General features: G+C 35.1%; 1 protein-coding gene across 1 annotated transcript in view; it reads left to right on the top strand.

Moving 5' to 3' along the window:
• Positions 1-12682, top strand: part of EMC2 (ER membrane complex subunit 2) — a 52961-nt gene that overhangs the window by 30002 nt on the left and 10277 nt on the right. Inside the window, exons 10-14 of the mRNA XM_051217087.1 lie at positions 150-214; positions 2787-2872; positions 4545-4602; positions 7098-7183; positions 11826-11967. Of these exons, the coding sequence (XP_051065722.1) occupies positions 150-214; positions 2787-2872; positions 4545-4602; positions 7098-7183; positions 11826-11967 (437 nt within the window). The remainder of the gene's footprint in view (positions 1-149; positions 215-2786; positions 2873-4544; positions 4603-7097; positions 7184-11825; positions 11968-12682) is intronic.

The following is a 12682-nucleotide window of genomic DNA, read 5'->3' as shown; positions in this document are numbered from 1 at the left end:
TGATCATATCATTCTTTTCTCCAATCACTTGTCTTATTCTCAGTAGAAGAAAACCAACATGAAGTGCTCATAGTCATCCATATTGTTGACATATTTTCAGTTAACTATTTTCCTAAACAACATCTTTTAATATTGTTCTTTTCTTACAGAGTACTCGATTTTGGAACAGGTGTTCATCGCCGCTCTAGATATGGGAAATGATGATTTAGCTTGTGTAAGTTTTGTCGTTTCTAATATCTTTCGGTGTTGATTAAAACTACATTCATCTCGCCTAAAATCTTGTTATACTGTTAATTATCTGATTATCCGTCTAACTGTCTGATGTAACGACGAAAAGAAAGAACAAATACTTGGATTGTATTGGGGCCAGTGTGATCGAACGGTCATTGTAGCAACGATTGAGTTCTTTAGTCCGATTTGATTAGTTCCTCCGTATTATCTGTAAGACTGGTGACCTACCTCTCAAATGACACAGCAACCAATAAACAAAAACCAAGACCTCAAAGCTTACTGGTATTAAGATACGCGAACAGTGCTTCAAAGAAACCTATGATCGAAAATAAGAAGCCTGCACACATGATCTATTTTCATAGACTATGTCCTATATATATGAAGTAATACAGAGCATGCTGCTGAGTGTTATACATTCTTTTTGTTTGGTAGGCAGATTTGTCTACGTCACAACTGACTCATGTTGGTGAATGCCAAGCCAGGTTTCTGAAACTGTCGAGATTTTGTGAATATCCAGTCGATACACCCACGTGCAGGTCTAAAACTGCCTTAATTTTTAAGAAGACATTCTAGAGTAGTAGTTGAGCGTCGGATGATTGTAATGGCTAGTATTTTGGACATTGTTAGTTAAGCTAATTTATCTGTGGTTATCGTGAGAAGGCTTCAGTCCTTTCTTATGAACTAGGATCAAGACCACTCAGTTGGGATTACTTTCAGCTCATAAGCTCTTACTAATATCTCGGTAAACTTAGTTGCTAAAACTAAATCGTCGTCTGTAAAAATCTTCAAAGTCACCCTATCAGGCCCTCTCGCTTTCCCTTACAGGTTAGATATTACCTTTTCAAATAAGAGTTAACGAACTTGTTTTAATCCTCCATTTAGGTTGTTTGAAAATAATGAATAACTAAAGGGTGGCTAGAGGATCGCTAGATCATTCCTTAAAGTGTTCTGCCTAGTATTTTAATAGTCTGTACTGAGAGTGAATTCTGGTTCCGCCTTTTTCTGAAATAGTCCCATTCGCAGTCAGTTTTTAATACATATTTCATTAAAGAGTCGGAATTATTGTTTAGTGTTTTGTATGGTCACTGCCTTTTTCATCTCTTTTGTTGTCCACTATTAATTACGTTAGTGTATGTTGGAGTCTTCGTCATTTTCTTCAACGTCTTATGAGCTTGCTGAGATGTGTTTCCGGGTATCTAACCATTCAGTAGATTCCACCGAAACCAAACAATCTTTCCTAGCATTTTTGTTTCCATTGATAACAAACCAATTTTGTACCTACGGTTGTTTGACTATCATGTCAAGCTTCCTGATAATGAAATTTCGCTTTCTGATCGATCAAACGCTTAGCTGATTCTTCCTTTAGTTCATTGTTGAACTTTTCACTTTGGATCAATATTTACCTGTTGTGATTTTCTTATGATCATAAAGCGCATAGAATTGTGTTTTGTCACTTGGCCATTTACTCTACTTGGGGCGGCAGTTTTTTATAAATCCTTTCCAATGATGGCTAGTAGCAGCATGGTTTATTTGTGTCCATCGTGTTGATGTTGGGGGTTACTAGGTTATATTGTCTGTCCTTATGCTTAAAGTTCGCACTTGCTAATAGACGGTCACCACTTTTTGTTTGTTGGACTGGAACTCCGTAAGACCCATCTAAGTACTTTCCAATTTGACTTATTCTACCTACTTAGGCGTTAAAATCATCCAACACAGTTACCACGTCTTAGCTCTGTGCTTTCTGAAGGGTGTTAGAAAGCTTGTGAAACTCATCTTTCACTTCATCCGAGCTCCAGTTGTCTTTGGCATGGGCAAAAAGCGATAAAGAGACAACAGCTTGTGTCTTTATCTTTCGATATCTTACTGTGCCATTAAGACGGACAGCACATCAACGACTGTCAACGGGAATGCATTCAAGAAATGCTTGACGAAGAAAAGTTGCTGCTGTGTCTCCAGATATTTGAAGAGTATGTTGCATTGCCTCTCTGTATTTGTTTAGTGAGGCTAAGTGTATGGCTGTAAGTGGGGATTCGTTATGTTAACGTAATGTGAAACCAGTACTAACTAAAGCGGATACCAAGATTACAGGTTCCCCTAATAGGCTCACATGAAGCTAACGTTTGTGGTTGACGGATGGAGAACGAACTTGTGATGCCTCAATAGAGTCTTGAATGCGAGTATCAGAGAAATAACAAAAGTCTATACTAAAAATTTCCGAATAAACAACCAAACCTCTCTGTTGTCCGATTCTCATCAAAGTTCCAACGTTGAAAGAGGCAAGTTCAATTCTCACAAATGACTTTAGGGAAGTTGTTTTCACATTTCGTATTTGATGATGTCACCCTTGTAATTGACCATTCAGCCACCTGGAGCCGTTTAGGTAGAACAGAACTTCCTACAAAAGCGAATTGTTGTGTTATTTACCTCTAAATTTACTTCGAGTCATTGTGTATCCGTATTCCCGTTTTTCATTTAAAACAGCATAGTTTCTTTTTATTAGAGAAGTTAGAATATGTCTAAAATATATGTCTTCTTGTTTATGTACACATTTATAGGAATGTCTTGATCGTCTTTTGGCAAAATTTCGTAATAGTTGTCGTGTTAATCGTCTTTTTGGTATGTACTTAGAAAGTAAAGGAAAGTAAGTGGATCAATAATGCTTTTTGGATCTTGATTGACACGTTGTCTTTATTTATGTGTCCATGTGTTTGTTCCCTTTTTCTCGTACAGATCGTTTGTCATTCTTCCATAACTCTGTATACAATTCTCTTATTTTTTTTTAAATGAGACAATGAATTTGAAGGAATTTCTTTTGAGAGGGGGGCTACTGGATTCTCTGTGCACTAATTTTGAGAATATTTTCAACTATGAGAATATTTTTATATAATTCTAGACAAGTAGTATAATATAATCTGTTAGCATCCATCTCTTGGTTGCTATCGAAATGTGCCATTAATTTCTCTCGTGCACTAAAATTTAGTGTTGAGCAGAAATAGAGTGAGGGATGTGTCAGTGAAGAAGTACAAAATGCTTAGTATTATCTATAAATCATGTTATCATTCAAGATATCGTTGACAAAATTTTGTAGTTTATTCATAGTAATTGTAAAGTCTAACAAGAAGCTTGAATAACTATTGAAGGTAACCGATCTGTTCATAAATCCATCTTACTTTTGTATAATTATTTAAGAGTATACACAACTCAGCCATGGATTAATTGTGTCAAGTTAGTAATAAGTTAAAGAAGATTGATTTTTATTCAGTTGAGCTTCAATTGTAAATTAATTTAAATGTCCGTTTGAGAGTTGATAAGATAAGACACGTTGTTATATCCTGGCGAGAATTATGAATGGTAACTTTTGAGATCCATTTATGGACAAAGATTATATGTATATTCTTAATCTATAACTATTCAGTAGTCAGATTATGTGTATCTATCCTCCTGTTATAAACTTTACTTTGACCTATAAACTATTATACGTTTTGCCGTTCTTGAGTTATGCTCAGTCTATTAATTACAGTCTCCCATATTGACAGCCACTTTTGGCTAGATCTTGTACAAATGTATATTTTCTATTTTGTGGTGCGATGTGGTCTGTTTGGTTTGGATATAAACCCAGTATATTCGAAATACATGATTCATATCGCTGACGCTGAGATTGGTGTTCTGGACTGAACGGGCTGAGCTAGGCGAGAAGCTACTATACAGAAGACTAATAAGGACTCTGAGTTGATTCAAGGCTATTCGTGCTGGCCAATGCATCACTGATTTAGCACAGACAAAGTCATATAAGTCAGTATTTTGATTGGCAATCTTGTCACATGATATTTGGTGGGCCAGAGGACATAACAAATATGTGTGTACTATTAAGCATTCTAGAGTACTTTTCCACTCAATTAATATGTGAGTGCTGTGTGTAGGAGCATAACTTTCACTGAGGATATCATTTTAAGCTCATATTTTCAGTTTCCTTACTCTTTCATACGGCAAGTTAAGATGCGCTCTAGCGGGGTCTTCATAAAACAAATATGTAGATAGCTTTAGATGTTCCGAATGAAATCCCTAATGAAAATTGTGCTCTTATATCCAGAACTTACCCACTAAATGAACAGAAAGGTACTTGAAAATACCAGATATCTTACTTTTATTGAACATCGAAAGAAGGATGGTTGTACTCAAATGAGGTGATACTTGACGCTACATGGTTTATAACTGATTATAATGTCATATGATATTAAAATGTTTTTATTTGTTAAGTAAAACATCATTTTTCCTGATTGTGTGAGTATGTACTTCCTTTTTGTTTACAAAAGCTTCGAAGATGCTCAGAATGTGTACTCGAAACTCATAAAAGATGATCCAACCAATACAGTAAGTAGTATTTGTGGATGTTAAGTTCTCTGTATACATACAGTAGAGCATTTGTAGTATTGAAATTATTTTAACTCTCTAATTTTACAGCATTTTTAATTGTTAGCTGTAATTTAATCAACCTGCATGAATATATTATTCTTTAAACTGCGTTCACCTAATGGAACTGATAGTTTCTGTCACCAACTTGAATCATATAAGATGTGAAGCTAAAGACTAAGATGCACAGAACATTCAGATTTATTTTCTTTTGGAACTGATTATTGATGCATCCCTGATGTATGGTAGTGAAAGTGAAACATGATTGATTACTGATCGTAGACAAACAGGTTCTTAGCCTACTGACTATTAAATGTTATTTCTACTCTGAACTCACCGAGCGTAACTGCTTGTAACCATGTTGAATAAAGTAGTATTTAGTGGTAATCCTGGTTCTCTATTTTTAGTCCCGGATTTGATATAACGTGACTAGTCTTATTATCGTATTAACGTATTATCATAGTTACGCTTGAAAGAGATAGAAAGAGAAATATTTTAAACCATCCGTTATATCAATACTTTATACTTTTAAAAAGAAACAAACAAGACCTTCAGGTTTTGTTGACTTCCAATTAAGGAATTGAAAGCAACCGATGATCATTTATTAAATGACCAGATTTGTACTGTTTCATGCTTAAAATATTATTGCTAGAATCTTACGTGAGTCGATAATTTATGGATCACCTTTGAGTGACGCTGGAGTGACCTTGAGAATATCCACCTACTAACTAGAACTAAATGACGGTTATGAACCAATGTGAGAAATTAGAATTATGATTTACAACTGATGGTTAAGGTTAGGAATTGGATTTAGGGTTTTCATCGCGAACTAACATAAGCTAAAGTGCTAAAACACTATTTAACCATATGGATGAATAAATTTTGCGTGAAAATCCAAGGCCTGTGATTGGTTCGTTCATAAATTATAGTCTCACAGAAACTTTAATAAGTTAATTATCATCGTTTATTAGTATGATTCAAAATGCTCCTAGATATATGAATTCGTTTGATAATCTTGAGTGAAGAATAAGAGAGCTAGTCAATTGAAGTATCAAGTTTAAGTTTCACTGTTCCAGAATAAATACGTTTAATACGCGTTATTCATTGATAAACAATGTTACAAAGTAATGTTGTATACAAAGAATAGACCTTAATGAACAAACGAACGAAATAACTAAATCATCAATATAGTAGTGTAATTCATTTACCCAGTATAAGATTTTGTACTGTTTTTTATTGTGGTGCATTTTTAATATTTGTAGACTATACTAATACTATTGCTATCGAGTCCACTTGAATCGGAAGTAGATAATGTCGGGTTTTAATGTGAAATAACCCATTGGGTTCACATTTTATTGTGAACTAATACTATGCTCGTATTTTGATGGGGTTTTATTCTTTGAGCTAGATGGTTTAGTCGTGGAGCTTTCATCTGAACTTTGTGCTCTCACATGGCCACGCGTATATAGCCTCTACCAGGGAAGTCCTACTCACTGCCTTTCCTCACCGGGGTATTGTTTACGAAAATGAGAGGACGAAAAGCAAATGTCCGGTGCTTTAACTGGATTCCAAACCAATGGTGCACATCGGCTCCAGTATCCTGCGGGAACAAACGGCGTATGAACCAATTGTTGGTCACCGGCTACCATGAGACTGCATCTCCTTACGATGCTCTACTGCCTTGTGGATCACACTTTCAGGTCGAAGGCTCGGGGAGTGGCCCCCTAAGAAAACCGCCTGCTTCGGTTCAAGCACCCTGGCAGTATCACAGCCCTCATACATATGGAATGAGATTTGTGTGGCGCATATGTATTTGGTTCCTCCTTCTACGAATAGCTATGTGTTAAAGTAAATAAATAAATAAATGTGCTAATGATATCGTTCAGAAAAACGATGAAAGCTCTATGCTCAAACCATCGAGCTCAAAGAACAAAACTCCATCAGAATCATCCATCTGATCTAAAAATCTTCTCCATCATCTCTTTGCTCATATATATTCTTCTCGTTTAAATATTATCTCAAAAGTGATAACTCATCTGCTATAAAAATCTATTTCTAAATTGTTCACTTTCCACTTATCAACAGTTCATGGTTGTGTTAATTCATTTCAATAATGAATTAGATATATTTAAGCACCATTTGCAATATATCACAGTTATTATTAAGTGATTAGATAAATCAGATGGATATTATTGTTACCTTATGTCGTATGATTGTATTGATGACAATTTATATATTAAGTTGTACTTAACGTGTTTTGTTTTATTAATTTCGATAATATGAGGTATTGCGACGGGTAATGTCCGGCGTAGACTTCAAGTGTGTGTGTGTGTGTTATATACATATATGCCTTCAGATTTGTATATAATATCACTATTATTATTATTATTATTATTATTAATATTATTATTATTCAATGTGCATACTTTTTTCCATTTTGGGTTAATGTCATTTAGTTGGCCCGTAAACGAATGATTACAATTTTAATAGCCCAACAGAAAATACCCGAAGCCATTAATGAATTAAGAGAATACTTAAAAATGTAAGTTCTAACAAAACATATGTATATATAACTACATATTAATTATTATGTCATATGGAACGTACCAAATTATCAAAGCGTTTCAAATTATTTCAAGACAAATTCAAGAGTAGTAGAAGCAATAACAGTATCAATAGTACTATTGAAAAAGAATAAGTGTAGAAAACAAAATATGTAAGTAGAGTTCTGAACTCAGATTCTGATGAAAGACAGTAAATGAAGGCATCTGCAACATTGTGAACGATTCCGAGGGCTCAGTTGAAAAGTCAGTCTTCATGGATTGATTTCATGTTTTAGTTTTAATGAATCTAGCTTTTTTCTAACCTACTCCTATTACACCAGACAACACCAATAGTCGAAATAGTCGGTAGATAGGGGCATGGAAATATACATCCCAACCACACTTCAGTCGATAAACATTTACTACCTAGTCAATCCATTTTGTCATATTTATCTAGTACTCTGAATCTAACCTCAGAATTGCTCTATCCGCAGTCCCGAAATACACGACCAATCATTCAAAATATCTATGATCGAATACTAATAATCAAAAGATACCCTCCGTTTTTAAGGGTTACATTTCACATGTACAGAGTAGAACGGAGAGAACTGTTGCACAGCAAACTTGTCATTTAGTTTGGAAATGGATATCTCGTCTATGATACAAGTGATGCATGTTGGCAAAATCGAAGGGAACTTTTTAAATTCGTGCCGACATCTCGTCAGTCACTAACTCATCAGGAGTGATGAGACTTCCAAGATGAAATGATCTATACTTCCAGCTACCTCACTTCCTATCATTAGTTCAGGTGTTGATCCAAACCAGTCCTGAAGCAACATTTTATATTTAGATGAAAAGAAGCGCATCCCAAGCATGCTTATATTGTTCCCCAAGCTGGCCAGAAGACTACGTTTTTCCAACGTCTTCACCAAACAGGACTGTGTTACGCGTGTATTAACAAGTGAATCATAACTCCGGAAAAGTCAGACGATTAGATCATTATCTTTAACAGAATGTCGATGACAAATTTAAGTAAAAATAGAGAAAGTGGACAGTTTGACGAAAATTACTTGATCACAGTTCACCATAATATTTCTCTCAACCATAAGCTTTCCAGTAAATGATCTATGCAAGGACAATTTACTTTCATTTAAAGACACCGCCACTGAACCTTTCGATCAACAAAGTCGAATGGGTGGATTTAGATCAAGGAATACAATTATGTATACGTCCCATAACCTGCTGTATGATAAAGATTTGGTATAAATCTACGTTTGTAACCAGCCTGTTTTTCTTAGGTTTACTCTGCACAAACTCTAGTTATACATCAGATTATTATTGAAGTTCAGATTTTAGATACAATTTCAATAAAAGTGATTCTTCATTGATTGTCATAAGAGGGTTTATGTCCCTTATAAATTGAAACAATATTGTGGTTTTTTGTTGAGTAGAATAACACTGAAACGCTTGTTTCTTTTAACGCTTTGATCACACATTGTAGATTGAATATTGTATTCCGTTTACATATTCTCTCTCCAGATTAACTGTGTTTTTTGTTTCACTGATAACTAATACATAGTTAATGATAAACTGATGAACAATTGTTTCCTCCTACTATAGAAATTATTAGAATTTTATATCTAAAATCTTTCATTTATTAATTTAATTGCTGATAGATTTTATTATCAGTTGGTTCATGATATGAACCAAATAATCTGGTGAAACTATAATTTATGGATCACTTTTGAGAGACGCTATACTGACCTTGTGAATGTTTACCTGATAACTAGGACCAAATGAGGGTTATATATTAGTGTGAAGAATTTGGATTATGATTTATAATTGATGGTTAAGGTTAGGAATTAGATTTAAGGTTTCCATTACGAACTGACATTAGCTATAATGCCAAGACTCTATTTAACCAAATGGATGAGTGAATTTCGCGTCAAAATCCAAGACCTGTTATCTTATACGTGGTTGGTTCGTCCATTAATTATAGTCTCGCTAATAATCTGTTTGCTTTCACTGACATTTATTATTTTTTTTGTGATTAGTGTAGGGGAGTTTTTGTTGTGGTTGTAGAATTTTCGAAGTTTTCAAATCATAAGTTAATCTTAGCTAGACTACCATTAAAAGCCTAGAAGCACTGGACAGTTGTTTCGTTCTAGTATGGGAGAATCCTTAACAGTGTTGTTATAACGTGTGACCGTTGATTAGAGAGTAGTGACTTATCGATCGAATCAGTGACGCGTTTTTTTATCTTAAGACATAGATATTGGTACAAAGAAGCACCAAATACATATGCGCCACACAAATCTCATTCCATATGTGTGAGAGCTGTGACACTGCCAGGGTGCCCAAACCGATGAAGGTGGTTTTCTTAGAAGGCCACTCCCCGAGCGTTCGACCTGAAAGTGTGATCCACAAGGCAGTGGAGCATCGTAAGGAGATGCAGTCTCATGGTAGCCGGTGACCAACAATTGGTTCATACGCCGTTTGTTCCCGCAGGATACTGGAGCCGATGTGCACCATTGGTTTGGAATCCAGTTAAAGCACCGGACATTTGCTTTTCGTCCTCTCATTTTCGTAAACAATACCCCGGTGAGGGAAGGCAGTGAGTAGGACTTCCCTGGTAGAGGCTATATACGCGTGGTCATGTGAGAACATCTGGAGAGGGACAGCGGACTCTCCCCACTCTCGGCCGTACAAGGGCGTAAACACGTGTGAGCAGTCTAGAACTGTGATTGGCCCTGCGCATCCACAAAACCCTATAATAATAAACATGTGCTCATTAATGACTAAATTTAAGGTATCATTCCTGGAATTCTAGTGAGAATCCATGAATGTTGGTGTTCAACTCGGCCGCATATGTTACAATTATTCACCTTAAGCAATGGATGACGGTTGTAAAATATCGTTAATTAATTTTTGTTTTTGTGTTGGATTGTATGATTTTAAAGGAATTTTTCTTGTTAATTCATTATGAAATGTCGTAATTATATGTGAGCTCCACCAAATTGAGAATGTAAATTGCGATACATCAGTACTACGTACTAGTGATAATTGTAGAACTGTAATAATTTATCTTCAAATTTCTTTGAATGCTATTAATGAGTTGTAAGAATTGGGTTATTATTCTCGTAATGGTTCATTTACCTATTCCAGTTAACATAGACTGTTTTTTTTCTCTAACTATAAATTATGTTTTGTTTGTTCAAGTTGTTGTTTTGTTTCTCGTTGTTATGACCTTTGTACAATAAACTTTGGATGGATTTTGTTGTTGTTGTTGCTGAGAGAAAAAACGGATTCTTTATTGATCCGATTTATTAAGCATGTAGATTTTTAAATATTGTGATTTTATAAAAAAGAATGAGTTTGACAATGAAATAGATAGATAGATTCTATCAGTCGGTCAGCTACAACGTACGACCAGGCACATATATGCATTGTTCCAAGTTGCCATACCTCATTAACACAACAAGATGGACACCGGATTCGTAAAAGTAGTTAATTCAGTGGTGGTCATATATAAAACAAAGATTGCATATAAGGATATAGTACAGGAAGAAAGAATCAGTTTGTAGAAAGAAAGATATGAAGCGATTTTAATCTCATAGTTTAAAGGAAGACAGAGAGTGTATACACCGACGCTATTGTGATCGATTCTGAGCCATGTCACTTAGAGTCTCCAACCATTGATCACGATAGTCACGCGGACCCCAACCAAGTAGTCTGTATCTACCAACATGGCTAAGACTAGAAGTTAGTGACTTCAAGCACTGATGCCACGATAGATTCTATAATTTGCATTGTATAACAACTGATTGTTTGTTCCCAAACTTAAATGATATCCTTGTTGTAAGTAAAGGTTTGTGTTTTCTCTATGTTATGTTGAATTTTTTTGCTTACACAGTTTTTATTTATTTATTTGAACACATAGACATTGGTACAAAGGTGCACCGAATACATATGCGCCACACAGGTCTCATTTGATATGTGTAAGGGCTGTAATATTACTCGGGTGCCCAAACTGAAGCAGGTGGTTTTCTTGGGGCGCCACAGCCTCCGACCTAATAGTTTGATCCACAATGCAGTGGAACAACGTCAGGAGATTCAGTACCATGGTAGCCGGTGATCAACAATAGGTTCATAATCCATTTGTTTCCTCAGGATCCTGGAGCCCTTGTACACCATTGGCTTGGAATATAAATGTTCCAACTCCTCTAGGTGGACCCACCGTTTCCACCAACCTAGTTAAAGCACCGGGTATTCGCTTTTCGTCCTCAATTTCGTAGACAACACCTCTGACGAGAGAAGGCAGTGAGTAGGACTTGTGTATCAGTAGTTTTACGCACGTGGCCATGTGAGAGCATCTGGAGAGGGAGAGCAGAATCTCCCCACCCTCAGCCGTATCAGGGTGTGAATCTAACTACTGAAATGGGACGTCAAAAAATGATATGTATTAATTATGATTTACCAACATTTCAACAGGTTTAAACGTACTAATTAAACTATCTCGGCATCTATACTTAATATACTTTCAAAGTATTAGTCTACTTAAATTCATTTAAGTAGTCTTAAAACAATGTTTAAGAAAATAAAATGATTTGTTATTTCAAATATCTTTTTGTTTCCGTATAGTTTTATGAGCGATTTTGAAGCATGGAATGAATTAGCTGACCTTTATCTATCAGAATGTGACTATAAACACGCTGCGTTTTGTATGGAAGAAATGATTTTGTCTAATCCTTCTAATCATCTCTATTATCAACGTTATGCTGAGGTAAGTTTATCTGGTTGTCGGTTTTAGCTGCATAGTTCATGTCTAATCACTCTTGTTTCATAATTCGACATGAAGTTTAGGTGCGTTTCTAGGAGTAAATAAAATCATTGGATTATTCATTCATCATAAATAAGGGAATCATGTGCAAACTAATTAGCGATTTCCTCAGATTCATATAAACTACCACTAGTGTTACTCTTTCAAAGAGTTTCCGTTTCAGTTTTAACTTCAAAATTTTCCAGCACTCTGATTATTTCTCGTAACTTGCCAAGCTTTGGTCAGTTATGGATTTCTATACAAAAGTGTTTTAATACACTAAACGATCTTATTAAGAGTTTCAATTTTGGATAGCAAATTTGTATGTCGATACAGTTGTTGATCTGTTGAAAGCATCAATATTGTTGTTTTTGGTGAGTTCATCTTAAACACAATATTTTTTTCGAAAGAAATGTTCTTGATCTCTTTAAGTGTAAAATATCTTTTACTTTTGATAGAATGTTACTTCAATGTGTTCGTTGAAGTATCCTATTGCTCTGATATCCTAAAAATGACTAATTTATTCATCTTGAAAACTAGTAACTATATTATTTAATTAGAGGTCATCATGTTTTGTGTTTGATCCGGATGTCCTGAACATATTTAACTGTACAAATACTTTACACTGATAGTAATCATGTGCTCACTAGCAACCAAAAGAAGAATTCTTGATAGTTTT

The sequence above is a fragment of the Schistosoma haematobium genome, chromosome 6, assembly GCF_000699445.3.
Source record: "Schistosoma haematobium chromosome 6, whole genome shotgun sequence".
Lineage (NCBI taxonomy): Eukaryota > Metazoa > Platyhelminthes > Trematoda > Strigeidida > Schistosomatidae > Schistosoma > Schistosoma haematobium.
The sequence above is the reverse complement of the archived record's forward strand: the minus strand, read 5'-3'. Positions and strand labels throughout refer to the sequence as shown.